Source organism: Elgaria multicarinata, chromosome 8 (genome assembly GCF_023053635.1).
Source record: "Elgaria multicarinata webbii isolate HBS135686 ecotype San Diego chromosome 8, rElgMul1.1.pri, whole genome shotgun sequence".
In the NCBI taxonomy this organism is placed as follows: Eukaryota; Metazoa; Chordata; class Lepidosauria; order Squamata; family Anguidae; genus Elgaria; species Elgaria multicarinata.
In genome coordinates, this window is record NC_086178.1 from 92,605,552 (window position 1) to 92,632,691 (window position 27,140).

Here is a 27,140-nt window from a genome sequence, read left to right on the forward strand (position 1 = left end):
TTAGTGAGTGTGTTTTAACCATGGTTATGTAGCCACCATGGTTAGGGATGGTTCACACAACACACTAAGCCATGGTTCACATGGCATGCTAAGCCATAACATTTAGCTCAAAATGCTTAACCACTGTGGCTTAGTGCGTCATCTGAGCAGTGTAATCTGTGTTTCCCCAACAGGGCAAAGAGCAGTTTGGGGGTGTTAGATCAGGGAAATACTGTGCAGAAAGCATTAAACAAACCCCTTCCCCAGTACTGCAACCCTTGTCCATTTGGGCTCCTCTACCTCTTTGTGGCTTTTTTTTTAATGAACCATTGGTAGGTATGTTCCCACATTTCATTGAGTTTGACCCAAAGACACCTCTCTGGAAGGAAGAAATAAAAATGTTATATTTATATGCAGATTGTTCCAGATTTTAAAATATTTGCATATTTGCTAGATGAATGAGTTGTAGCTGCTTTAGAATGGCAGGTGAATATTTTGACAGTAAGGACATTTAAGATATTATTTGAATAAATAAAAAATAAGGTGCAGGTGGTGACAAAAGAAAATGAAGTGTCATTGAACTGGCTTGGTTTTCATATAAACAGTTGATATTCAGGCCACAGCTAGATCTAAGGTTTATCCTGGGATCATCCAGGGTTCGCCCCTGCCTGAGCACTGGATCCCCTGTGTGTCACCTAGATGAACAGGTTTGACCCCTGGATGATCCAGGGATTAACTTTAGGTCTAGCTATGGCCTCAGTCTTTCATTTTCAGTTCTTGTTTAGCCCATGTGCACAAACAATTTTCAGCTTTGTCTCTGCCACACCCAGGTATGCACTACCAAAACCCAGAGGCCTTCTGCAGCCAGTTTCATGGTGTTAAGGGTTTTTTCCTCCCACAAAAGAAAAGCTAAAGCATTTTGTGGCTTCCGGTTAATTTTAAAAAGTGGCTTGAGAACGCAGTAGAAGTTTGAGAATCAGTGAATGAGTGAAGAAAGTGGATAAAGAGAAATTGGCTTTCCTCTCTCATAATAGCGGGGGTGATGGAGGGCTACTGGCAATGATATGCTGCTGTAAGAGAAACCAGCACGGGTTCTAGCAGTGTGATTGCACCCACAACTTTTTTCTCCTGCTGAGATCTTGTGGCTTGATAGCATACTGGTACAAGACATATAAACAACAACATGCAGTCACATGCCTCTTCAGAAGTGCGTTTAGGGCTGGGGTGCACAACTTTGGGCCGTGGGGTGAAATCTGGCCCTGGGGTGTTCTCCAGATAGCCATACTCCCTTCCTCCCATCACCGGTTGTTTGGTGGTTTCCTGGTGGTTTGCGCCATTTCCCCTCCCCCCTATTGTAAAAGGTTGAAATGCCTCTCCGAAAACTTAGATACTGACAATAAGAGCTTTACACTAAAGTAAGCTGGGTTTTGCCCACCACTGAAATGTGGCCCCCAAGAGCTTCTCCAAAATGGAACCCAGCACCCTTGATTTAGGGGTGTCATGGATTTCTTTATTCTGTTGGATAAAACACCGACATGACTCAGGTTACATCCTCAAGCATCAAAGCGCTTTTAATGGCAAGTCAGGTGCACCACTGCAGTGGAGACCCCCATCCAAAACGAGAGAAGGGAGACTGACTCCGCCTCAAAGCTCTCTATATTTATAGTACCATACAAACAGCTAACTATTCCCCCATGGGGCCCCTTTATATCTTTCTTCCAAGATATATTCTGGTGGTTAGTTTCTAGAGAGAGCAACTCTTGTCTCTCTTATCAGGACATAATTTCATTATGTCCTTGGTTGCCACAGTGACTCACACTCCTCTAGCTTGAAGCAAGAGGGCCTTTTCTGTGCAACATCCCAGAAGCTTCCACTACAAATCCAATCTTAGGAATTCTACTACAATTGTTAGTAACAGACACTTTAACATATAACAGTAGATTAAAATCCATTAAACATATTAAAATCCATTACTTTGTCCATCCATTCCCAATGTATGTTCTCATCTTTCTACATTACCGTGTGTCCCCTGGAAAAAGAGGGGTGAGAGCATGAAGCTTGTGGGTCCTACTATTTCCAAAGTGCTTTGTGCTGGCAGACATCCTTTCAAACCATATCCCATGTTGTTCCTCTTGAGCACACCTGTGTCTGTCTTGCAGGGGAATTTGTGATCTCCCCTGTAGAAGGGGAGCTGCGTGTGCGGAAGGATGCTGAGCTTGATCGTGAAAACATTGCTTTCTATAACCTCACCATTGTTGCCAAGGACAGAGGGGTGCCGCCACTCAGCTCCACTGTAAGTCTTCGTGGTTCGGGCGCAAAACTGCAGAGGTGAGGTTCTGAATCCTCCATGAGGGAGAAGTAAATTGTACAGGGGTGAGGAAATTAAGTTGCACATGGCTGACGTAGTTCGTAGGTTGTTATGGTCTCTGAAGCCATAGGGCGGAATGCATGGAGAATGAGGCTGGCTAAGAAGAATCGACGGGTGGACATTCTTTGCCATAATGATCTCAGGCGTGTTTCCCAGTCCCCTTATCTGTCTCCTCTCTGTGTTTCAGGTCATGGTGGGAGTGCGCGTTCTGGACATTAATGATAATGACCCTGTTATCCTGAACCTACCGATGAATCTCACTCTCAGCGAACATGCCCCCATCTCCAGCATTGTCACTCGCATTTTTGCCAGTGATGCTGACAGAGGCAGGAATGCTCTTTTAACCTTCAGCATCACAGCAGGGAATATTGAGAATGCTTTTTATATTAATGGCACCGTAAGTCTGCAAGCTTCTTTTTTACCTGCAGAGGTACACATAGGGCCATCTGCCCCACACATTCTTGCATAAATATGAGCCTTTCTTCATTGTCACAGTGACCAGACTTAAGCACACATTATTCTTTAACATTTTTAAAAAAACATTTATACTCTATGTTTCCTCTCAGTTTGTTTCTCTACATGAGCGATTTATTGCACACTCATGATTGGCCACTCACGGACGTTTGTGTGTCCTTTACATGGCACCGTCAACCTCCAGGATGTTTCCCGTAACTTCCCCTGGTAATCTCACTTTTAAAAGGATCAGAGATAATGCACTATTTAAAATTATTGCGGGATATTGCAGGCCCCTAGATGGCGCTGTTTCATTTAATTTTATGGAGCATAGCCATGAAGGGAAATTTTCAATTACAAATCATGTGGTCGCTGTCTAAAGGAGCCGTAGTCAACTCAGAAACACCCCAGACGAAGAAGAATTTTTCTCTTAATGTAGAGACGCTCAATGAGCTCAAGGCAGCTAAAAATATAAAATAAGTTAAAAACTATTGTAACCATTTTAAAACAGTTTGACACCAGTCGGGCGTTGTAATCACACTGTTTCTCCCACACACAGTAGGAGAGAGCAGCAACCGGATCTTTTCTGGTTTTTCTTGCGACGTAAGGAAGGCCAGAAGGGGCGGAAGGCGCGAGAGAGGCAGGCAACATCATGTGAGGGACCTGTGAAAAATCCATGAGTGCCCAGTAGCAAGCGTGCAATAAAACGCTCATTGGATGGAGCTCTAAGGGTCTCTTCAGATGGGGGGGAAACACGTTTCCTTACTGCTGCTCTCTTCCTGGTTCTCTTCTGCATTTGAAACGAGCACACTTGCACGGAAAAGAGAGCAGCACCCATGTGGCCTGTACATTTCAATGGGACAGCTCCCTTTAGTGGGCATTTTATAGCACAACCTCAGAAGAGTTGGGTTTTCTGAGGTTTATTTTGTGATGCTAAAACTGAGAAAAGAAGCAGGAGACACACAGGAGGTTAACTGTGTCATCAAAAGGACCCACAAGCATCCGTGAGTAACCAATAACGAGCATACTATAAATCGCTCATTTAAAGAAGCTCTAACAATCCAAAATTAAAAACGTGACCGAATCTAACATTATTTCAATTATCAGTCAATAAATTACATGATTTGCAATCATTGTGTGCCACCTTCCAGTTTGTGACATGGGCAAGATCCCCTATCACTCAACCTAATTCACTTCTGAGAGTTTCACTGCCTGAACGATTAGCCCAAGAACATGGCTTCTGATTGAGGGATACAATATGGTCCTCAGTGCTCAATCTCAACCTGCTTAGTTAATTTGGCATTGTGAAGCAAACAAAACAATGTAATTCCATTGATCCCCACACCCCGTTCCATTTTTGTTGTCTTTTTCCATCACCAGACTGGCATTGTGTACATAAACCGCCCATTGGACAGGGAGCGGGTGTCAGAATATAGGCTGACGGTGACAGTGAAGGACAATCCAGAAAATGCACGCAACGCAAGACGGGTAATTATACACAATACCATCTTTTTCCCAGTTTGGTGCTGGGTTGAGTTTATGTAAAGTATTGTCTGTAATACTGCTCTTACAAACAAACAAAGCCACATGACTTAAGCCCAAACTTTGCTGTCTCCTGTCAGAGAATCCAGACCAAAGCTTTCAAGGCCAGAGTTAGAATATTTGTAATAGTTCTACAGCTCTTCGCTCAGCTTTTCCTTTTCATTATAAGGCTCTTCATTTATCACTCACTTCCACTCAGCCTTCCTTAATAACCATAAAGACTTGTAATGATCTACTGGTACATGAGATACGTAGCACAAATAATGCTATTACATAATAATACAGGTAGGCCTAAAAATAAAATAAGAGGGATATTTTCTGAGACAGTCGTTCTTTTAACTAACGTTCTCAGGCTATTGTTAACTCAGGCCTCAGCTAGACCTACAGGTCTTTCACAACGGAGGGGTGAGGATCTCGTGATATTGTTATCGCGAGATCTCCCCCTCTGTTTACAGAAAGCACACGATGACCTCAGAGGGAGAGAACGTCACGCCCACCATTTTGTTTTTTATTTTTAAAGGAGACGAGCACAGGAGCGCTCGTACACAAATGGTAAGTGTTTTTTTTTTTAAATTTAGAACAATTTTTCCCACTCCCTCCACCCCACCCCCGATGGGAGCTCTGCGCCCCATGCACGGTTCACAGCTCCTTGAGGAGCCGGGACAAACTGTGACGCCCGCCCACACGTTCCGCAGTCTTGGGATCATCCCGAGACTGCGGAAAAAGCGGGGGGGGGGGGGGAGGCTATGCCGATATCCTGAGGAAAGGGAGGGATCAACCCTCCCTGCTCCTGGGATCCCCTGTGCGTCATCTGGATGCACAGGGACGATCCCGGACATCGCCCTGGGATATCGCCCCGTCTAGTTATGGCCTCAGTAACAAGCAATACTAAGCTTGTTATAATACAGTAAATGGAGTATTTGTCTCCAGAGACATCTGTGGAGGATGTGTTACACCACTGTTCAATGTCTGTACTGGCTCCCTCTTCTCTTTCAGTGCTAGTTTAACTTCTAAAGCCCGTTATTATTATTATTATTATTATTATTATTATTATTATTATTATTATTATTATATTTATTTGTATCCCGCCTTTTGCCCAGTACAGGGCCTCATTATGTGTCTCATTGCGATCTCTGAGATCTATCAAAAGTACAGTCATAGCATTACCATGTGACCCTGTTTGCACTTCATGATAACATTTTTTAAATTGTGGGTTATTCTGAACGAGGCAGCGTGCTGGTGTATGCTGCCCCATTGCTCCCACTGTAAAGGGGAGGGCTAAACCTACATCTATGGATTGTGTTATGTGTGAACTATGAACACTGGAAGATGCATCATTTGTTTATCTGTGCCCACATTCCAGGGGGGTGATCAGACAACCTGCATAAGCACATGGCCTCATTCAAGATAACCCACAATTTTTTTAAAAAATGTGACTTATCAAGATGTACAAACCAGGCCTATATGTTTCAAGTTCAAACAGCATAAGATTAAAGAGCGGCACACGTCTCAACAGTTTTTCAGATGTGTTATGTGTCTTATCTGTTTGAACTACCTTTGGGCTCAAGGTTAAGTCAGTGTAGCATAGGGATTTTTTTTTTTTTTTACCACCAGCCACAAGCTTACAGGTTCATGCAGGCTGTACATCTAAGTCAAAAATGAAACATATGAGGAGACCAGTATGTATTCTTTTGTGATTATTGTGAGAAGAACTCTTGCAAAAGGCAATGCAGAATTTGTAAAATCATTCTCTCCTTTTTCCTTCATGTTCACACAACTTTAGGATTTTGACTTGCTGGTGATTTCAGTAGCAGATGAAAATGATAATCATCCCCTCTTCTCTCAGAGTTCCTACCATGCTGAAGTAATGGAGAACTCCCTGCCAGGTGGGTGTTTCCTTCAATTTATTAGGATCTCAGGGTTTGCAGAAGATCTCTTTGTCCAGCTCAGCTCTCCTATTCTGAATGGAAATATTTTCTCTTTTTTTTTTCTTAAGAAAAGTGCTGCATTAGGACTAGTGCGACCGATAATGTAGACTCTACAAAGGAAGGGAAAATCCCTTTCATGTTGTTCTGGTTCAGAGCATCTCAGTTTCTGAAAGTGATTATATTTTCTCCAACTGAAATGCCAATTGGCAAGCACTTGTCTCTTTATTAACCACTTAGAGATATTTTAAAACATAGTCAGTAATATATAAATCTATTAAAGAAAACATAGTAAAATAAATGTTTTTTCTCCTCAGTCACTTTTTGAGAAAGGCAGGAACTGTTTCAAAAGCAGAGATCAAAGAAGGGAAGTGGGGTGGGTCAAGAAGCCTCTGATATTGCTGTGAACAAGCAAAACCAGCCCTGGCCTAGAAAGAGCAGCTCACAGAAACGGAGGCTGTCAATATGCCAGATATAATGGAGTTCAAATAAGTTACATTACACAAGTCACAGAAAATCTAGAGCAGCTGCTGTATCAAACAACAGAAGATGCCTTTAATAAAATTGAGAAATTCTTCATTTAAAAGCGCATAAATGTGGGAAAGAGAGGGTTTGTCTAGAATATGTGGGTTTTGGAACAGTTTTCAACTACAGGAAGCTTCATTGAAGACTTCCTATATTGTTTAATATAGTTGCTTAGTTTTCTGTGACTACTAAAATGCCTTTCTCTTTAAAAGCGCCAGAATAATTTCATTAGATTTTATGCAACTAACAATTTAGGATTTTTATGAAAACAATGATAAGCTTTAAGGTTGTAGAGCATGACTTGTTCTAACTCCCTTGCTTGAATAAAAATAGCATGAAAGAAAATGATGGTGTAGTAGTGTCTGGTCCCATTTGCTGATACCAGGCAGGTGTAGATGTCAGAATTCATGTTAGCTTTCCCCCCTCCTCCTCCTTTAAGACAGTGGGTAGTATCCAACAGGGCGAGGCAACCTGCTGATTGTCTTATGCCCTGCTGATTCTGCAAGCGGCCCCTCCCACCAATTCCGTTGCGCAAGAAGGACCCATTGCTTGCTCAATGGAGATTTAACACTTCCTAGAGGAAGCCCAGAAATGCTCATTTCTGAATCAGGACAGGTTGGTGGAGCTCCCCATGCAAGCTCAGCTGACTTGCCCCATTTTTCTGGCTGCTCCCTTAAGCACTAAATCGCTGTTGCACAAGTGGTGAGTACCATGTGTGAAATGGAATCGGCAGGGTGCAACAGAATCAGTGGAGGTGCTGTGCCCTGTTGGATACTGTCCATTAAAAGCATTCATATTTTTGATCTTTCAAACCATTGTTTGGAGGAGGATTGGGAGCATATATGCTATCTCCCCTTCCCTCTTACATACTCTGTTTAATGGAATACTTCCTGGTTTGATTATACCATAGTTTTCTAAGTACATCTAAACCAGCAGAATGTGGTTTGAAAGAACCCTCCGAACTGGGATTGCAAATTATGGTTTGAGAATCCTTGTTTGTGATACTGATCTGAAGAGATTTCTGAAACCATGGTTTGTTGGTTTGGACATAACAGCTGTGGTTTGATAAAATCAGGTAATATTCTATTTAATCAAGTGTGTGAGAGAAGGGAGAAGGAGGAAACACTCTTGAAATAGATTATTTCCAATCCTGAGCCAAAACATGATTTAGAGGATCAGAAATAAGAAGTTTGAATGTATCCATTAAGCCACATGTATGTACTCTCCATTTAGCATGGAATCATACGTGGCTTTAGCTGGAGCTCCAAATACTTTTTGATTAGTTCCGAAATGTGTATACTTCAATAAGCCATGGTGTCCTTGCTTGCCACACTCCCTTATGTTATGTGGGTTCAGGGACCAGCTAAGGAGGCAAAATTCCCACTAGATGTCCTTTCATTTCAATATACCTGATGAAAATGTGTATTTTGTTTTAGCAGGGCTGTAAGGCTTCTCCCAGGGGGCGTCTTGATTCAGTCTGCCAAGGTGGTGCCAGTCACTCCGCTATTGTTTCATAACTCATAGGGCCTCACCCTGTTTCCCTCATTCATTCTTCATCGTTGACCATTGTGTCACTGGGGTGTGGAGGGAAGAGGGAAGGAGGGAAAGTGGTCTATTGATATTTTCCCTGTTATTGAGCTCTCTGTGTTCGATTCAGGAACTCGCATCACAGTCCTTAATGGGCCAATTCTAGCTTTGGACAATGACCAGGGTATCAATGCCGTGGTTACATACCAGCTCCTTGGGACAGCAACAGATCTCTTCATCATTGACAACAGAACAGGTAAGAAAGCTATACACCTTAAGTTAGCAGGCAGCCTATCTACTGTAATGCCCTGGTGAGGTCAATGAGGTAATGGGACCAATGGAAGAACAGGCTGAAAGCAGGGAGGGGGGACCGTTTAGGAAAAGGTCAGTTGAGAGACAGTTGGAGAAGGAAGTCCGTTGGAGAAGAGGAGAAAGAAGTAATCTCTGAAGAAGGATGTAGCAGGCACCGAAGGATGCAGAGAACTTTGAAAACAGGCACAATTCAGCTGACCAACAGATAGCTTGGGACAGACTAGTGGGCCCTGCTATGAAGAACTGAACACAATGAAAGGGAAAAGCTGCTATTTGTTGCTGAATAGAGCAAGAGGAACTGGTATGGAGAAGACTCAGACAGTAACCTTAAATAACTTCGTGGAATAGATACATTAATAATTAGTTGTATTATTAGAGTAAAATAAGTATTATCAGTATAGAAAATAAATTATGGTTATACATTTAATTTCTTATGTTTAATAAAGATAACTTTGGAAGTGGTAGCAATGATTACTCTTGCTTCGATCTCTTCATATCCTTAATGATTCAGCACATCTGTGCATGACGCTAATCTAACATCGTCTTTGGTAATGACAGGATTTCTATGTAAATTCTTCGAACTAATTTTTAATTTATTTATAAAACATCTATCCTGCTGTTCTTCTTTACACCCTATGTTAGGCAGTTTACAAACTCTTTTTGTCAGTATATCTGGAAGCTTTGTGCCTGCAGCAAGGAATTAACGTTAGCTTCACTGGAATGTGGCTGTTTTATATACACTAAGATTACTGTATCCCATCTCACACTGAAAGCTCCATCCGATGAGCGTTTTATTGCACGCTTGTTACTGGGCACTCACGGATTCCTCAGAGGTAGCTCACATGACGTCGTCTGCCTCTAGCATGCCTTCCGCCCCTTCTGGCCTTTCTTGCGCCACAAGAAAAACCAGAAAAACTACAAAGAATTTTTTAACCGAAGTTGCTGCTCTCTCCTTCTGTGTGTGGGAGAAGCAGCGTGTTCACAACGAGGGACTGAATGGCCCTCGTGCACCTTGTTTACTTCCTGTTTGAAAACAGGAAGCAACTGAGTGTCCATGGAGAAGTGACGGTAGCCAGCATTAGCCAGCATTTCTTCCAAGGTGTGATGGAGCTCTAAGATGGAGCTAAAACAGAAAATGTGTTGGGAGAATTCAGGAAGAAGCTAACCAAACCCCGGCACAAATCCACATGACATTTGCATATGTTGATTTATATACATGTATGCAAATGTATAAATAATTAGGAGGATGTATTAAAATTTCAAACCCAGCCAATTCATTTCTCATCCAAATACTTTCAATTAAAATAAATTATTCGCTCACTTCGCACTTTGTTCAAGATCATCCCAAACCAATGGAATGTTTTTTCTAAGCTTAGTAGCCATGCAGGGGAAGGTTGCAGGATGGAGGTTGCAGCATGGGGGGAGGGGAGAATTAACCATTCCCTCCCTGGCTGTAATCCCCTTTGAAAAATGCCCCCTACCTGATAAAGGTTGAGGGGGGAGGAAATCTTTTGGCACCCGTGGACACTCAGAGGTCTGTGGAATAGATCCGAGAACAGGACCGCATAGGTCCAGGCCTAGCAACAGCCCTGGCGACAGCCGCCTATTTTCGGTCTTGTGCTGGGCAGAACATGGGTCGAATTTTTTGACAAAGTGATCTGTATGAAACATACATATTTAAGTCACCCTACAAAAGGCACATCATTTTGATGACAAACTCTATGTATATATTTCATTCATCCATTTATTCATCATATTTTACGAGGTATAAATATCACACTAAGGCAAGAAAGTAGAGCAGAGATGGTGAGATGCAGGCTCCAAGCATCCTTTTCCCTCTGCAGTTAGCCCTTTGTTGCAACATGCAATTTCCAACGCATATTTTTGATGCCATTTTGGCAAGATGAGATTTATACTTGGTGGCATACTTGAGAAACCTTTGACCGCAGTTGTCTATAGTTGGCTCATACTTTTTCTAACTGATTCTTATTAACAACCTCCAGGTGTCATTTTGGTGAAGCCAGGGCAGGTGATAGACAGAGAAGCCTTCTTGAATCCAGTTTTGGAATTTCTGCTGGTTGCGACAGATGTTGGGAAGTTGAACAGCACTGCTAGCCTCACGGTGACCATTCTTGATGATAATGACCACCGGCCAACCTTTCATCCAGCTGTGTTGACTGCTCGACTGTTGGAAAACAGCCCTCCAGGTCAGAATGAAGGGCAAATGCTAATATGCCATTGGGACCGAGATGAGCATAGGTATGGGGAATTTAAAAAGAGGAAAATGAGAAATCAAAAGGATTTAAAGTATTGTGTGTGCAGAATCAGGAAGTAATCAGAGAAATTAAGAGGTCCATTTACAACATTCTGCACCATTATCCCCATTTTTTCACCATATTGATAAACACAATTATATTCTGAGAACAGACAATTGGAACAAAGCTCAATTCCAAAGGATAACATTTTTTCCTTATCAAAATAATTTATTTTTAAAAATGAAAGGAGATCTTCTCATTGGCCATAAATTTGAAATACATAATGGCCTGGGTCAGATGTATATGGCTGAATGGGAATGAGTACTGAAACTTCATGCTCTCCCCTTGCCTCCTCCCTTCCTTGGCATGTTGATTTTGGGGGCTGTCTTCATGGTGCTGAGTTGGCGCCACATCCCCCCTAACCCAGCCACCCCGGGTCTTGCTTACCTGGGATGGCGTTGGTGACTTTGCTCCCACTGAAAAAGTTGGGGTAAGTCCCTGACTTTTTTTTACTGCGCAGCTTCGCAGAAAAGCCCCGTGGTGGCTACAAATCTGTGGCTGCATCGTATAACTGACACAGCACCGATTCACAGCCCCTGCGGGGATTTGAGCACAAATAGACAGCCCCTTGGTTAGTTTAAACTACAGTTTCCCATTATGTCCAGAAGAGGGAACTGGGATTTAATGTCAGGCTGCTAACCCGAATCTTAAACATACAAGCCACAGTTTAAGATCCTGGTTAGTAAACTGACATTAAACCAGAGGTATCCATTTTGCACATCATGGGGAACAGTAGTTTAAGCTAACCAGGATTGGTGCACCAAGGGAGAGGAGGCAAGGGCCGGGAGGAGTACACGTTCCCAACATTTGTTCCTGGCTGCTAAACTGTGGTTTCGCAAACCACGAAATGCAAATCAGAATTGGGTCAGTATCTTCCTTAACAAAACTAAGCATCCAAATGAGCTTGCTAATTCCATGTTTTCATGAACTCAATATTTTTTTGTTTCATTTGATACTGGGTTGTATTTTTTTATACATGGCCATGGATTGCCTAGAGACTTCATTAGCAATCTTTGATCACTTTTCCTCATTCTGTTTTTTTTTTTTTTTTTTTCCTGGCAAATAAGGAAGAGATAATGATTTCCATTGGCAGTCACTGCTTGATTTTTCCCATCCAGGTTTTTAAAAAGTGTTAGTCACTCTTACAATCTGATGCATGTCTACTCAGAAGTAAGTCCCACAGAGTTCAATGGAGCTTATTCCCAAAGAATTGCAGCATTAATGTTTTAATGGAAGAGTCCTTGTGTACAGGTCACATATCACCTTTCTTCAATCCTCGATTTGCTCCCATGTAGTCAGGATTTCCCTGGATTTGTCCTGGTTTTTGTTCTATTCTGGGTAATTTTCTATTATGTCCTGGAATGACACGCTTTCCCCTTTAAGGCCACTATTAGTGTGGCACAGAGGAACTGTGCACTTTCTGGAGGTGTGTCATCCCCCCCCCTCCATTTGGGGCCTTAAAGGGGAAAGTGTGACATTATAGAAAAGGCCCCGATTGAAGCAGTGGGGGCGGGTGGGAATGACATAGTTTCCCCTCTAATTTTACAGGGCTTTTTATAATTTTATAGGCCTTTAAGGCCATGATTGGAGTGAAGGAGGGGAAAGCGTCATTTCCCCTTGCCATGCTACTGGCGCTCACAATTAGCGTGGCACCGGGGTGGGGTGGGGTGAGAATGGCACACTTTCTAGAGGCCCCAGAAAGCATGCTTTCCCATCGCCCCCACATTGCTCCAATCAGGGCCTTTAAGGACCCGATTAGAGGGGGCAGGCAGGAATGACACGCTTTCCGCTCCTCCACTACAGTTAGGGGAATGACGCACTTTCTGGAAGCCCCAGAAAGCCGCTTTCCTGCCCCCTCCACTGGGAGGGGATCTACACGTCGTACTGAAGGCGCTTGCGTGCGCCTCCAGTGCGCCCCCAAAACGATTGTGTAGATCCTGCCCTAAGAGGCGGAGGAAGAGGCGGAGGAGGAGGAGGCTGGGGAATCCAGCTGCGTCCTTGCCGCCGCCGCCGCCCACCTCCCCGCCGGCCTCGTGCTGCCGTCGAAAGAGCCACCTGGGTCAGAGAGCTCGGCGGAAGAAGGCGCCGCCCCGCCTTCTTCCGCTGAGCTCTCCGACTCGGGTGGCTCTTTCGCTGGCGGGGAGGTGGGTGGCGGCAGCGGCAAGGACGCGGCCGGATTCCCCAGCCACCGCCTCCTCCGCCTCTTCCTCCGCCTCTTAGGGCAGGATCTACACAATCGTTTTGGGGGCACACTGGAGGCGCACGCAAGCGCCTTCAGTACGACGTGTAGATCCCCTGTGGGTGTCCTCTTTTTTGGTTTCCCAAATATGGTCACCCTACATTCCAATCTCATAGGAGTCATTAAGCTCCTTTGGCTCTGTGCTTTCTACATAACTCTTTACAAATGGTGGGAAGGAGAAATATCTTATTGTAGTATCAGCACACCACACACCTATATTAATGATAGGGGTTTTACACTTTTCTTTACAGTAGACTCCACTTACTCCCAGGAAGAGAATGTCTAATGGGCTGTTGGATTAATTCAAAATGGCAGCTCTTCTGTTCTAATGATCCAGGCAACTAAAATGCCTGCTGATGTCACAGTCTGTGCTTCTCCCTAGGTTTTTCTGTCCTACAGGTAATGGCAGACGATACGGATAGCGGCCTCAACCAGCAGCTGAGCTACCGTATTGAAAGTGGAGCTCAAGATAGGTTTGTGATTCATGCCAAGACCGGGGTGATCAGTGTGGCCAACATCACCATAGACAGAGAAGAAAAGGACAACTACCGATTGACGGTGGTTGCTGTCGACCGAGGTACGCCACCTCTGTCTGGCACAGCCACGGTGAACATCTTCGTCGATGATATCAATGACTCTCAGCCAGAGTTCATCAATCCAATCCAGACGGTCAGCGTGCCTGAATCCGCTGCTGTTGGCACTGTTGTTGCTGAAGTGACCGCAATAGACAGAGACCTCAATCCCCGGCTGGAATACTACACCATTGAAATCCTGGCCATAGATGATACTGATGCTCTTGTGCCAAACCAACAGGGAGCTTTTGCAGTGGATTTTAGAACAGGTACAAGAGTTGGAAGATGAACTATGGTTCTCAGCAGCTAAGCTCTTTAGGGTTACCAATATACACCGTTTCTAAAGAAAAGGGTCAAAAAGTGGAAGGCAGGAAAAGCCAACACTGAAAATCAATATTATTGGCTCAAAATACCATTTATAGCAACTGTTAAATCTAATGCACTCTCTTAGGCTTTTAGTATATTAGAGCTGGAAAAATCAATGTTTGTTATTAAAGATCCATTTTCACTTAAGCGATGTGAAGTGTTAACAGTGCAACAAATAGTGAGGAAGATACTTCCTGTTTTTTCAACTTTTTTCACCTCTGTTTCTCTTTCCTTTTCTTCTCTTCCTCCCCTTTCTCTTTCGTTGTTAGTCTTGCCCTTTCTTACTTTCCCTGGCTTTCTCTGTGTTCCTTTATTTGATGATTACTCACTCTAACTAACTGACTAACTAAACTTATTTTCCTTATGGCTCTCAGACCTGCAGGTTTGATTTCTGTGTTTCTCTGTGTATGCTCAATGTCTCCTTTCCATCTCAGTCAGCACCTTTTCCATCCTCATCCTCCCTGGTTTAGTGCTGGCTTGTGTCTTGCTGGCAGGCAGCCGCTGGAACACATGTCTTCCATACATTGTGTCCTAGCCTTCACAGACTGAATGCTGACAGCTCCTCAGAAGCATCTAGCTGCTAGGGAGTGGGAGGGGCCAGCATTTTTAGGGTAAGTGACCTTTTGTCCTGTGTTTTGGTATATAGGGGAGGGTAGCAAGGGCTCCTGAATACAATGTAATCCAAGTTTGGTCATTTGGGATCCTAAAGATTTTACCCACGATTATCTATTTGCAATTCATTAGTCACTTGGACTACACAAGGCTTTTACTGTGCACTCGTGATTCCTCGCTCATGGTAGTTTGCGGGTCCTTTACATTGTAGCATTATCCTCCAGGACTTCTCCATGCTTTGCAAACATTCTGTGTGTTTTTTCTAATGAGAAAAGTCTAGTATTTTTTCTGAATGGTGTTTATAGAGAGCTAGTGTAATTGTACAATTCTGCTATCTCATAGCTCCACCAATTGGTTGAGTGATGGAACATATAGAAAAGAAGAGTGTGGGGGGGAAATCCTGGGGGTGGGGGAACATGTGTAAAGGAGCCAATTTTAATCCTTCAAAGAATCCAGAAGCAGACACATTAGTAAAAGTGCAGGTTAAAAGCTTCATGTAGAAAAATCCCTTTTTATGCATCCTTTCCCCCAATAAACTTAGGATGACATATATGAATATTAGCTTGCTCTGTTTTAACAACAACCTTGCAGAGTGGGCTAGTCTGAGAGATAGTAATTTAGTCAAAATGATCCACTGAAATTTATGGCTGAACAGAGATTTGAACTCAGCTCAAGAACAGCCCTTTGTTCGCTATCCATGCATCCTGAATATAATGCGATAATGCTGTATAAATTTGCAGTGGCTGAATCAGTTCATAAGCCTAGACCATAAACGTCATTGGGCCTTGAAAGTTTTGTTGAAGCAGAATTTTGGCATTCATCACCATTTTAGTCACCATGGGAGCCAGATTAATACTGCAATCTTATTACTCTAGCATTGTTTTCAATTAGACTTGCTCCCTAGTAACTGTATTTAGGATTAGCGTAGCACAGTCCTGTCCCTAGACAATGTCTGTGGTGTATTAGGATGCTGAGGACCTCCTCCTCCACGTCCATACCCAGAGCGACAAGCACAGTCAGGAGGAAATCCAAGTGTGGATCTTCTCTCCTTCTACCTCCATCAGCTGCCATTAAAAAACTCTGTGGTGGCTTCTCTTTCCGAGGTTGCAACAATGACTTTGGAAGAGGATGGGGAGGATGGAGCAGGGGCAAGGAAGGGAGGGGAAGGGAGTGGCCTGGATTTACGCCCGCCAAGACGTAAGTCAGACAGACCGGCCAAGGAGCCTGTGAATGTTCTTTAAGGTGGAATCAGAGGCATTTTCACCTCTGTTGTTCCACCCGCCCTGTGTGGCTCATGTTGGCAGGGCTTTGGATGGGCGGAGAGCTCAGAGCTTTCTGCCTAAAGAGCAGTGATCGCATAGGTAGCCCTCTAATTGAGTTAATTTGGAAGTCCTGTTCTTAGCAACTGTACTACCTTTATACAGTTTCTGTACAGAGATGAGTGTATATTCCAGTCCAGCGTCTGATCCCATTCAGCTTAGAATCAGTCATCCTTCCCACAAAATACCCTAGCTGTCAGTATCCAGGTATGTTTAAGGACTAACACTGTCCATAATAATAATAAAATATATTTCTGAGATACAAAGGAGTGCTAAAACAAAACAAAACCCTGAAACATAAAGTCAGGTAGAGAAGGGAAGGGCCTGCTTCTTACTAGAACAGCCTTCCTCAACCTGGGGCGCTCCAGATGTGTTGGACTACAACTCCCAGACTGGGGCATTCTGGGAGATGCAGTCCAACACATCTGGAGCGCCCCAGGTTGAGAAAGGCTGTACTAGAACCTTTGAGGTCCACTAACTGGAGCCAGGTGCAAAATGATGACTCAGGCAGCAAAGTTAGTTAGATACTGAACTCCATCAGCCACACCCTGCGATGACCTACAAAACAAAAATACAAATCTACATCGAAATTACTACAGAACCAAGTTTCTAACAGTTTAATTTAGACCTAAAAATTGCTACTGGGACTCAGATACTCTTGCTGATCTACTGTAGATCATATAATAATAATAATTTACTTGCTGTTCATGCCTAATGTAGGGCTACAGAATAATGATAGATTGAGTTAAAGCAATCTGAGTGATTTTTTTGTTGAAAAAACTTAGGGAAAAAAACAATGAAGAGCAGAGTCAAGGAAGAGGAAGACATTTTTGAGCTTAATATTTATTTATTTTATTAAAACATTTGTATCCTGCCCTATATCACTAGGATCTCAGGGTGGAATACAGGTAAAATGTACTTTCTCAGCCTACAAAGACTGTATCCTCAATATTTTGATGGTGCTATTTAACTTGAAGTGTCCCCCTCCCCTTTCTTTTCTACTTTTCAGGTGCTGTGAAAGTTAAGTCCAATCTAAACAGGGAGCAGGTGGCCACTTATGAACTCACAATCTCTGTCTATGATAATGCCAGTGATGTGACGGACCGCTCAGTTAGTGTGCCAAATGGTAAGGTAATTCCTAATCTAGATTAGACTAATTGATTTGTATTGTGGTGTTGAGATCTATAAAGGAGAGGTGCCAGACTCCTTAGCATTTGGATTTTTAATACTCAGAATTCCTATTCTGCCATTTCTTTTCCCTGTCTTCTGTCTCTCACAGCAAAGCTGACTGTAAATGTGTTGGATGTCAATGATAATACTCCTCGGTTCCGTCCTTTTGGAATACTGTTTGTCACGGAGAGGATCGTGGAAGGCGTCACTCCAGGGACCACTTTGATATCTGTGTCAGCTGTAGATCCAGACAAAGGTGCTAATGGACAGATCACCTATGAGCTATTCAACCTCTCACCTGAGGGATACGTCCAGCTTGAAGACATCTCAGCAGGTAGGTGGGGCAACATGAAATTCTTGAGGAATTTCTCCATAAAACGAGAGAGAAGGTTATTCTCCAATAGAGAGAGAGAGAGACCGCATTGCTTTCCTTCAGCCAAATGGAGCTTTATAGTTCATGTTTTCCAACTATCATTCTTATATCATTTGTCCCACACCACAGATTCTATTCCTAGCATTCAATAATCAGCAGATTCTTAAGATTCTCTTCTGTAATGGCCCTGAACAGGTGTTCTGAAAAGAGCTGCCTGCCATTCCATACACATTCAAAATTATTTACTAGAAGATGGCAGGAAGATGGGAGAATAATTAGCAAAAGGATAATTAAGGATGGCAGTCCTAATGTCCACCTATTCTCTTTTAGGAAAGATAGTTTCCAACAGGACAGTGGACTATGAAGAGGTGCAGTGGCTGAATTTCACTGTTCGGGCCTCGGACAATGGGACTCCACGGAGATCAGCTGAGATGCCAGTGTACCTAGAAATTGTGGATATCAATGACAACAACCCAGTCTTCAGCCAACCATCCTACCAGGTGAATTGAAACACCTGTGTGGAAAGGTGAGAGGAAGGGAATAGGGACAGGTTCAGAAGAGAGCCATCGTGATGCCAAGCTACACCAGAGCTGGATCTACATGGGGGATTTACTCCGATGCTACTGTGCTTCACACATGGTCATGGCACATTACGTTCCCCCCTCCCCCACAGCAGCCTGCGGGTTTTCATGCCATAAAACCGGCATTTATGCCAAGTTGTTTTGTGGTGGATTTTTCCATCACACCAGCTTCAGTGCGGTTTGGGAGACTCTGACCTCAACTTGCAATACCGGGAGCAGCTGACGGGAGCAGCACTACGAGGAGAAAGGGAAAGTTGCGTCACCAAAGTGTGAACCCTAGGAAAGGAGTTGGCTTCACCTTCCTCTGATTGTGTTTTGTTTTTTCCCCAAATGAGCCTTACTCCCAAGAAAGTAAGCACATTGTTTTGGGGATTTCTTTTTTCAAAATCCCCTTCTGCACAGGTACACATAGATTAATGGCCTCAAGGAATTACTAGCTGAAAGGAGCCCAGATAAACATGCCTACTCAGAAGTAAATCACATTGCCTTCAATTGCATTTACTCTGCACGGGAGGGGATAGAGGTGTGGGGAATTGGGGATTGCTTTGCCTTTTGTCTTCAATCGCCACATCTCCACTGCTGTGGACCCATGCATAAGTTGATTTTAAAGAAGAAAGCTTGTTGATACTTTTTTGTTTTCAATCTCCTCCTAATCGCTGCGGTGGGCCAGCGTGTGAAACTTATTGATGTCGCAAGACTCCACCCAGTTTCTCATGCAGTCTGACACACAAAAGCGTTTTTCTCATGTATAAGCAGCGTTAATTAGCTGTGTGTGTCATGGGAGGAGCAAATCTGAATGGATGAAAAAATGTTGAAACTGAATCACGTTGGAAAGCGTCTCCATGTAGAGGGGCCCCAGATCAGACCATTTCCTCCACTGTTCAGTACTCCCGAGTGTCTGAAACAGCTTTTATTGATCAGAACATTTTGTGTGGCACTTTAGCTGCCGTGTAAGGTGCCATGAAGAGAATCACTCTAGACTAGGGAACAACCGTGTATCTGCCTGTAAATTAGGAAGAGATGAAGAGTTGAATCGGTCAAGTATTCCGATAAATTCTGGGAGAAAAGTGTTTCTACTCAACCAAAAGAGTGTTAACCATATATGGGAATTGGGATGCAGATTCATAGTGGCCTATATTCTATCACAGAATAATTGAAAGTCTCTTATGATAAATTGGACATGTGAAACTGTTGGAAGAATACGAAAACATAAGAATTGCCTTGCTGGATCATACCAACTGTCTGTCTAGCCAGGAATCTACCTCTGGCTACTAGACAGATGCCCCTAAGAAGTTCACAAGTAGGACATGACCATCATTTCCTATTTTCTGCCTCCTCCATCTTCTACTTGAAGCCATACTGCCTCTGAACATACTATTTAACTTATGTGGCTAATAGACATTAGTAGGCCTACCTAGTATGAGCCTATATAATTCTTTTTCAAGCAGTCTAACTTAGTAGCTATCAACACCCCCCATGGTAATAAATTCCAGAAATTGCTTATGTCTTGCATGAATCATATATGTTGTTTGCATCACTGAAGGCAAACGTATGATGTTATAAACAGGCACCATACCTGATTGTATGAACTGGGTCTGATACCCCTTTAGAATGATATTACTTTCTAATGTCACTTTCTGATGTCAGTTATTTCCTCTTGTGTTTACAGAAACCTGTCTTTGAGGATGTCCCACTTGGCACTGTCATTCTAAGGGTCCGAGCCACAGATGCTGATTCTGGACGCTTTGCCCAAATTCGTTACAGCCTGGGAGATGGGGAGGGCAAGTTTGGGATTAACCCCACTACGGTAATAAACTAAGCCATCATGCAAGCCTTGGCCTTGCCAAGCCTTTACTGAGTATTACATTTATCATACTTGTATTAAAACTGTGTTCTAATACGGCAACCAACAACCATTAGAGGTTACCAGAGCAACTCTCAAATTTGTTTAAGAGATGCAGACCATCAGAGAGTGGGTGGGGAACAGGAAGAATTACACATATAAAGAGATAATGTACTGCCAGATGGTGGGTGGCGGAGTGCGGTACATACATTCACAATCAATGGGACACCAGAGCATCAGCAAAATGTATAAGCTCAACCGTTCTGTAGTTTCATTCCCAAAAAGCTTGCATTCCCAAGATAAATTAAAATATCAAAACAGCTAAAAATTGTGAGCCGCGGGCTAGAAAGGCCCTTGTTCACATCTCAACTTAATTCGCTAGGTAGCATTAAACAATCCACTATTTTTTTAGCCATGGCCCCTTCATCTGCAATATGGAGATAATAATACATAGAACGAATTGAACACTCAAACACACTAAAGCTAAGTATTATTAAAAGCCCATTCTGATGTAATATTGATCCTCCACAGAATAATAGTTTGTGCACAGGTTTGTGCACATGTGAACGTATTATATAAGAATGTCAGTTTCTTGTGAGCAGGAATGTGGTGCCCTGATCATGGTTGTTCAGTTTCTCCCCACCATATGTATTTTTTTCATGGACACACTTTGATGGAAAGGGGAAAAACATTTTTCACTGAGAGACACTATAATGTTCATTTATTATTTATTATTGCATTTATATCCCACCATTTCCCCTCTTGCTAGGAACCCACTTACATGGTCTTCCTCCTCTCCATGTTTATCCTCACAACAACCTTGTGAGGTAGGTTAGGCTGAGAGTCTGAGCCAGTCACCCACTAAGCTCCATGATTGAGTGGGGACTAGAACCCGGATCTCCCCAGTCCAACTCTCTAACCAGTACACCACACTGGTTTTCTCTTCCGTCAGAATCAGCTCTCTGATATCCTATTTCCCCCACAAGAGGGATGCTATCTATAAGTTGAGTGGAAGGTCATTATCTGAAGTAGTCCAATATGTGATAAAAGACCGTCAAGAATGTTACACTTTTGAAGACCTTGCCATACTTTGACCTATTGTAACCAAAACTAAATCCTTCCTTTGTCAAAACTTTGCCACCTGTCCTATGTGAATGGCATATTTTATGAAGGCCCTGATGCTAACACCAGAACTTCAACATAGGACACTGGTGCAAATGTACTCTTGGTGACTACAAAGGTCTTCACTTGTAGGAAAATAACGGATTGTCTGAATCCATTCTGATGCCCATGCAGGAGATTCAGGATGCTCAGACTTCTGTAGCTAGAAATAGACACTACACTCCTGACTCCCAATTTCCTTGACTTTACTGTTTCCACATTGGTGCCCTAAGTATCCATGAATGTACCCAATAACTTTCTAAAGGACTTTGTATGTTTCAGGGGGATATCTACATTCTATCAACCCTGGACCGGGAAAAGAAAGATCATTATACATTGACTGCTGTAGCCAGAGACAATCCAGAGGACATTTCTAATAACCGCCGAGAGAACTCTGTGCAGGTAACCAAGCAATATGGAAACTTTACAACCAGTATTCAATCACCCACAGAGTAGCCACTTCTTTTCAAAGAGGCAAAATGTCACCTGCTTTACCCATTTACAACTACACCCATTATTTCCATTCAAATCTACTAAGAAAGGTGTAGTGTGAGTACAAGAAAAAAAGTAAGTGGAGTAAAGGAAGAACGTTGTGGATGCATCAAAGTTCAGAGCAGAAGAGGGGCTTATCGTGAATTTTTTAATAAACACAATTATAGTCTCTAACACAAGGGAAAGAAACAAGTTGTCTGTTAATTCAAGGAAAAAAACATGTTTTGGGAGGAGTTAGAGAGGTAGCATGGACAGCAGATGCTTCCAGACAAGGCCTTTATCACTTTTCCTGATTTTTCAAGTGGTCCCAACAGCGTGGTCTTCCTCTCGTAATCCTCGCATATTTTTCCACTACTTCTTCCATCTTTTCTCTTACCACAGAAAAGGTGTTAAGAAAGAAAGAATAGCTGCATAATGCCTTCTGATTAGTAGTGATAGGAGCCCTCCATCCAGAAGCACCCAGAGACTAAGGCCAGATCTACACCAAGCAGGATATAGCACTATGAAAGCAGTATGAAAGCGGTATATAAGAGGCAGGAGCCACACCAAGCAGGATATAGCGGTTTGGAAGAGGTATGGAAGTGGTATATGGTATGTGTCAATGGGCCCCAACAGTTGTCAAGGCACCAATATTGCTGTAAAGCAGTAGTGTGGCTCTTGCTTTTTATATACTGCTTTCATACCATTTTCACAGTGCAGTATCCTACTTGGTGTAGATCTGGCCTAAGCCCTAGTTTTTACTTTATGGGAACATTACAATTGCTGCTCCCAGCACCATGAGAATGTAGAAACCACATGCAGGTGGAGGCTCACATAAGTAGGGAAAAACACACCAGCATTAGAAGCCAACTTGGGAGAGGAGCACGGCTAAGTGCGTTCCCATATGCAGCTGCCCATCTCACATGGTTTCGCTTTTCTACATTACCAGTGTAATGTGTGGCAGATCCATGGAGAAGCGGCAACCATCCCAGTCCTATTTATGGATCTCCCCTTACACAGGAAAAAGATCCATGTCCAAAATGAGTCTGCTACTGCCATATGTTTGTGTTGGTTTGGGGCAAGGACCATTGTTACTTTCTTCATATGGGCAGGGAAGTTCAACCTTCAGTGTCCCCAGGGCCATCTCTGCCTATGACTGCATTAATGATTTGCTTTGATTTCAGGTGTTGATTACAGTTCTGGACATCAATGACTGCCGACCCCAGTTTGCCAAAAAACAGTACAGCACCAGCGTCTATGAAAATGAGCCAGCAGGAACTTCTGTGATCACAATGACTGCTACTGACCTTGATGAGGGAGACAATGGAGTGGTGACATACAATATTGAAGGACCCGGAGTAGGTATGTAGCTCCATTAACGGTAGGTATGTGAACAGTTGTAGAGGGAGACTGGTTAAAATCCTAAAGATCTCCAAAAGCACGGATGAGCTCTATTATTATTTTTAAGTAACCACTTTGTCTTAGTTTGATGTATATTTGTGCAGGTAGTAGCTTGGTATGAAAGAATTTATAGTGTGCCCAGCTGGCATATGAATTCTGTTATTCCGCCATTCTGCTCCCATCTTCCAGCCAGTTTCTCACTTATACTATGCCATAAACTAGAGTACTGCTTTTGTATGTAATGGAACAATTCGTGTAGTATCCAAAGTGAGATATATGTCTTCTGTCCTTAGAGGCCTTCAAAATTCATAAAGACTCGGGGCTCATAACGACTCGCAGACGTCTGCAGTCTTACGAGAGGTTCAACCTGACGGTGGTGGCCACTGACAAAGGAAGGCCGCCACTCTGGCGCACTACGATGCTCCAAGTGGATGTCATCGATATCAATGACAATAGACCGGTATTTGTCCGCCCTCCGAATGGTACTATCTTGCACATTAAAGAGGTAAGCCCCTGTCCAGAATTTCTCATGCTTCCGATGCAATAGAGTGGTCCAGGGCTAGGCTTCTATACGTTACAGACCAATGTCATTTAGTGTGGCAGATTTCTGCAGCAAGTATATATGTGCTTTGATTCGTTTTTCTTGTCTCTTAGCTGCTTTCATAGACGGAAACATATTGTTAACTTGCTATCTTATCCAGGGTAATTAAAAGGAAAGAACAAGAGCAATTTTCTTCAACTTGCTCAAGAGCTACTCTTGCTTGACTAATAAGTAAGCTGCGTAACTAGGTATCAGAAGTTATCCCTAGCCAGCCCATCTGAATCAAATCAGCATCTGGAATGAATCTGAACTGGTTCTGATTTATATTTGGAGACCACCCTTTCCAGAGAACAAAAAAGGCTGGAAATGGAAATGATGGTTGGTCTACTTAAGGCATGGGGTGGGGGTGGAGACGGTTTTCCGCTTGGGGACTGGATGAGCCAACCAGCCCTCTGTGGGCCAGCCTTGCAGGCAGAATTGGTCTGCAGGCTCCCCATATCTATCCTCCTAACCTACACATACACATACACACACATTTCAGTGTAGAGTTGCCACTTTAGGGCTCTTACTGAGGAGCTATATTTGGGCTCTGGGGAAAATTCCTATTTCCTAGATTTATGCAGTGAGTAGTGATGAAAGCTGTGGGAGGAACTGGTGGGTGACCCATGACCACGTGTTCCTGAAACAACACAACATGACACCCCAAAAGCCAGCTTTTAAGACCTCAGGGAGTGGGCAGGGCAGGCATAATAATCCCCAAAAAGCAAAACAGGATCTGAAATTTGCCAAATAGCTGCTTGATGTCCAAAATTCCAGAACGACACTGACAGGCACTTCTGAAATGCACACATTGCACTGCCTTTGGACTCTGTAGGCCCAGAGGATACACAGGAGTCATTACAGCTACAAAACACTTAAAGTGGGTGGGAAGGAATGCGCTCAAGGGTAGGACAGTCCTGGAGCCTGTTCCCATTATGGGTGTAGTAGGATGCATGCACATGCATTAAGTCCCACACACACACCCCGCTTGTATTTGATACAACTGGGATATAGAACCGCTGTGACTGTGTTGTCAAAGACCTCTAAATTCTGCTTCTCTTGTGAACAAAACATCGTGACTGGAACCGAAATGATGGAAGAGGCCATCAGGTGGCAGCAGTGCAAACAAATACCAAAGATGTTTGGGCTAAAGCGAAACATGCATCATTCAGTTTGACCTAACATGCATCTCAAATTGCACTGCGTCTAAACACATTACTTTCAGCTGTTCTCTTCACTTGTAGGAATGAGGTGCTTTGTGTGACAATGGAATTAGTGAGCTTGTTGCTCATAGATCTCCATTGTGGCATCTTCTCAGAGCCTTCAAAAGACCAAGCCACTGTCTTTACGGTGGCACTTTGGCGCCGCGTGGCGCCTTGTGCCCACACTTCCATTCCTTCCCAATATCTGCACGGGAAGAAACGGAGGTGTGAACTTTCTCAGTGTTTAAAAGTAAAAGAAATGGTGGTGGGGGAGAGGAACAGATTTTTTTAAAAAAATCTGTATCTCCGCAGATACAGATAATAAAAATAAAAATAAATGTGGGGGGAGGAACGAGCAGCCAGAGGGAGGATGCGAGGAAAGGGGGCAGGGGCTTAGTGCAATCCACCTCTCTTCTCCTCCCTCTGGCTGCCCATTCCTTCCCCCCCCCATTTCTTTTTATTTTTATTATCTGAATCTGCACAGCTGCAGGATACAGATAATAAAATTTAAAAAGGGAGGGAGGGAAGTTCCTCTCTTCTCCCCCGCCCGATTTTAATTTTTTTTTAAACTTTTACAGGGGCTGCCCATGGCGACCAATCAGGGGGCGCCATGGGCTCCGTGGCCAAAAAAGTTGGGGTAAGTGCCCACCTTTTTTGGAGCGGAGTTTCCAGGGTTTTCCCCTGGATGGCTTTGCAATGGCAGCTGCATCATGTAGACGATGCACCGCTCCTGCGAAGCCACCCCAGGGCAAACCCTTTGTGTAGACGTGCCCCAAAACATATCTGTGAGGTTCCAATCCAATTAATGTGTTACACAGCTTGCTAGTACTAAAGAATCTGATTGAAGTAATGTGTGAACTGCTCCATAGCGCTCCGCACATCAAATACTCTGTTCAGAGGTTTACTGGCACTTAAGAAGTATTTTCTGCAAAAGTTTGCATTATGTTTAGCAGAACTCTTTAATGGAGGAAGACAAATGTGTATGTCCAGATGCCAGGTTTTCCCCATCTACACCTACAGGGAAGTATCTCCAACGCTTTCCTCCACTGATATGGTGTTTGTGTCTGCAACAGGAAATCCCCCTACGATCGAATGTGTATGAAGTCTATGCCACAGACAAGGATGAGGGCCTCAATGGAGCTGTGCAGTATACCTTACTCAAAACTGGTGCAGGAAATAAAGATTGGGAATACTTCACCATCGCCCCCAGCAGTGGGCTCATTCAGACAGCAATGAGGCTGGACCGAGAGAAACAAGCTGTGTACAGCGTAAGTCCTAAGGCAGGAACACTGGGACTTCCACAGGAATAGCAGAACAGGATTAGGAATATGATAAAACTTTACGGATGTGGCATGGTTAGACGAGGCCTACACAGCTTATGAACCAGCAAAATAATGCAGCCTATCACAAGATTTATAAACCTTTAGCCAGTAACAGTTGGCGTAGTTTCAGGTTGGTGAAGCCAATTTCTTTCTTTTGCTTGCACATAGAGTGCATGGCTGCAACAGGTGGAGTAATGTGCACAACACACACACGTATGTATGTGTGTGTGTGCACACATGCACACACTTTTGTATAAACCAGGATTCTCTAATTTTTTACCCCAGGGCCCACTTGAGAGAACTGAAAATAACTGAGGTTCACTAGTTACAACATGACGTTGTAGGGCCAGAGTCAGTCAAGAAATGGTGACAGATTGAGGTGGAGTTTTGCATAATCAGCTGGCAATTATTTATTTATTTTGTTTGTTGTATTTATATCCCTCTCCTCAGCCAAAAAAGGCTCCCGGAGTGGCTTATAATCAATCAGCAAGGAAGACAGTCCCGGCCCTCAGGTTTACAGTCTAAAAGAGACACAGCACACAAGGAAAAGGGAATGGGGAGGGAAGAGGAGAGGGAAAGAGAAAGGGAGAAAAATAATAATTAAGTAGACTGGTGGCAGGTTGGTGGGAGTCCCTGCTTTCCTCACTCATCTCCATAGAATCATAGAAGGTCCAGTATTGGGCAAAAGGTGGGATACAAATAATAATAATAATAATAATAATAATAATAATAATAATAATAATACCATAGAATAGTAGAGTTGGAAGAGGCCTATAAAGCCATCGAGTCCAACCCCCTGCTCAGTGCAGGAATCCACCTTAAAGCATCCCTGACAGATGGTTGTCCAGCTGCCTCTTGAAGGCCTCTAGTGTGGGAGAGGGCAGAAGGAGGGGCAGACCTACTGGAGCAGGCCCTGATGTTTCATCTGCCTGTTCCTGTCTCCCTCGCTCTTTCTTCTTCTCCACAGGTTCACAAATGTCAT

The 27,140-nt window shown here is 43.4% G+C and overlaps 3 protein-coding genes across 3 annotated transcripts in view; 2 read left to right on the forward strand and 1 right to left on the reverse strand.

Annotated features, from left to right (window-relative positions):
- The window catches only part of LOC134403181 (cadherin-23-like), a 68,759-nt gene extending 66,448 nt beyond the window's left edge, over positions 1 to 2,311 (forward strand). The window contains exon 12 of the mRNA XM_063133288.1: positions 2,139 to 2,311. Within this exon, the coding sequence (XP_062989358.1) occupies positions 2,139 to 2,311 (173 nt within the window). The remainder of the gene's footprint in view (positions 1 to 2,138) is intronic.
- LOC134403006 (prosaposin-like) overlaps positions 1 to 27,140 on the reverse strand; it is a 298,719-nt gene that overhangs the window by 206,503 nt on the left and 65,076 nt on the right. The window lies entirely within an intron of this gene.
- Positions 2,223 to 27,140, forward strand: part of LOC134403005 (cadherin-23-like) — a 42,182-nt gene continuing 17,264 nt past the window's right edge. The window contains exons 1-12 of the mRNA XM_063133015.1: positions 2,223 to 2,272; positions 2,535 to 2,744; positions 4,181 to 4,288; positions 6,126 to 6,228; positions 17,064 to 17,180; positions 17,334 to 17,558; positions 17,928 to 18,097; positions 19,848 to 19,985; positions 21,465 to 21,584; positions 22,838 to 23,015; positions 23,348 to 23,559; positions 25,910 to 26,104. Coding sequence (XP_062989085.1) covers positions 2,538 to 2,744; positions 4,181 to 4,288; positions 6,126 to 6,228; positions 17,064 to 17,180; positions 17,334 to 17,558; positions 17,928 to 18,097; positions 19,848 to 19,985; positions 21,465 to 21,584; positions 22,838 to 23,015; positions 23,348 to 23,559; positions 25,910 to 26,104 — 1,773 coding nt within the window. The 5' untranslated portion in view covers positions 2,223 to 2,272; positions 2,535 to 2,537. The remainder of the gene's footprint in view (positions 2,273 to 2,534; positions 2,745 to 4,180; positions 4,289 to 6,125; positions 6,229 to 17,063; positions 17,181 to 17,333; positions 17,559 to 17,927; positions 18,098 to 19,847; positions 19,986 to 21,464; positions 21,585 to 22,837; positions 23,016 to 23,347; positions 23,560 to 25,909; positions 26,105 to 27,140) is intronic.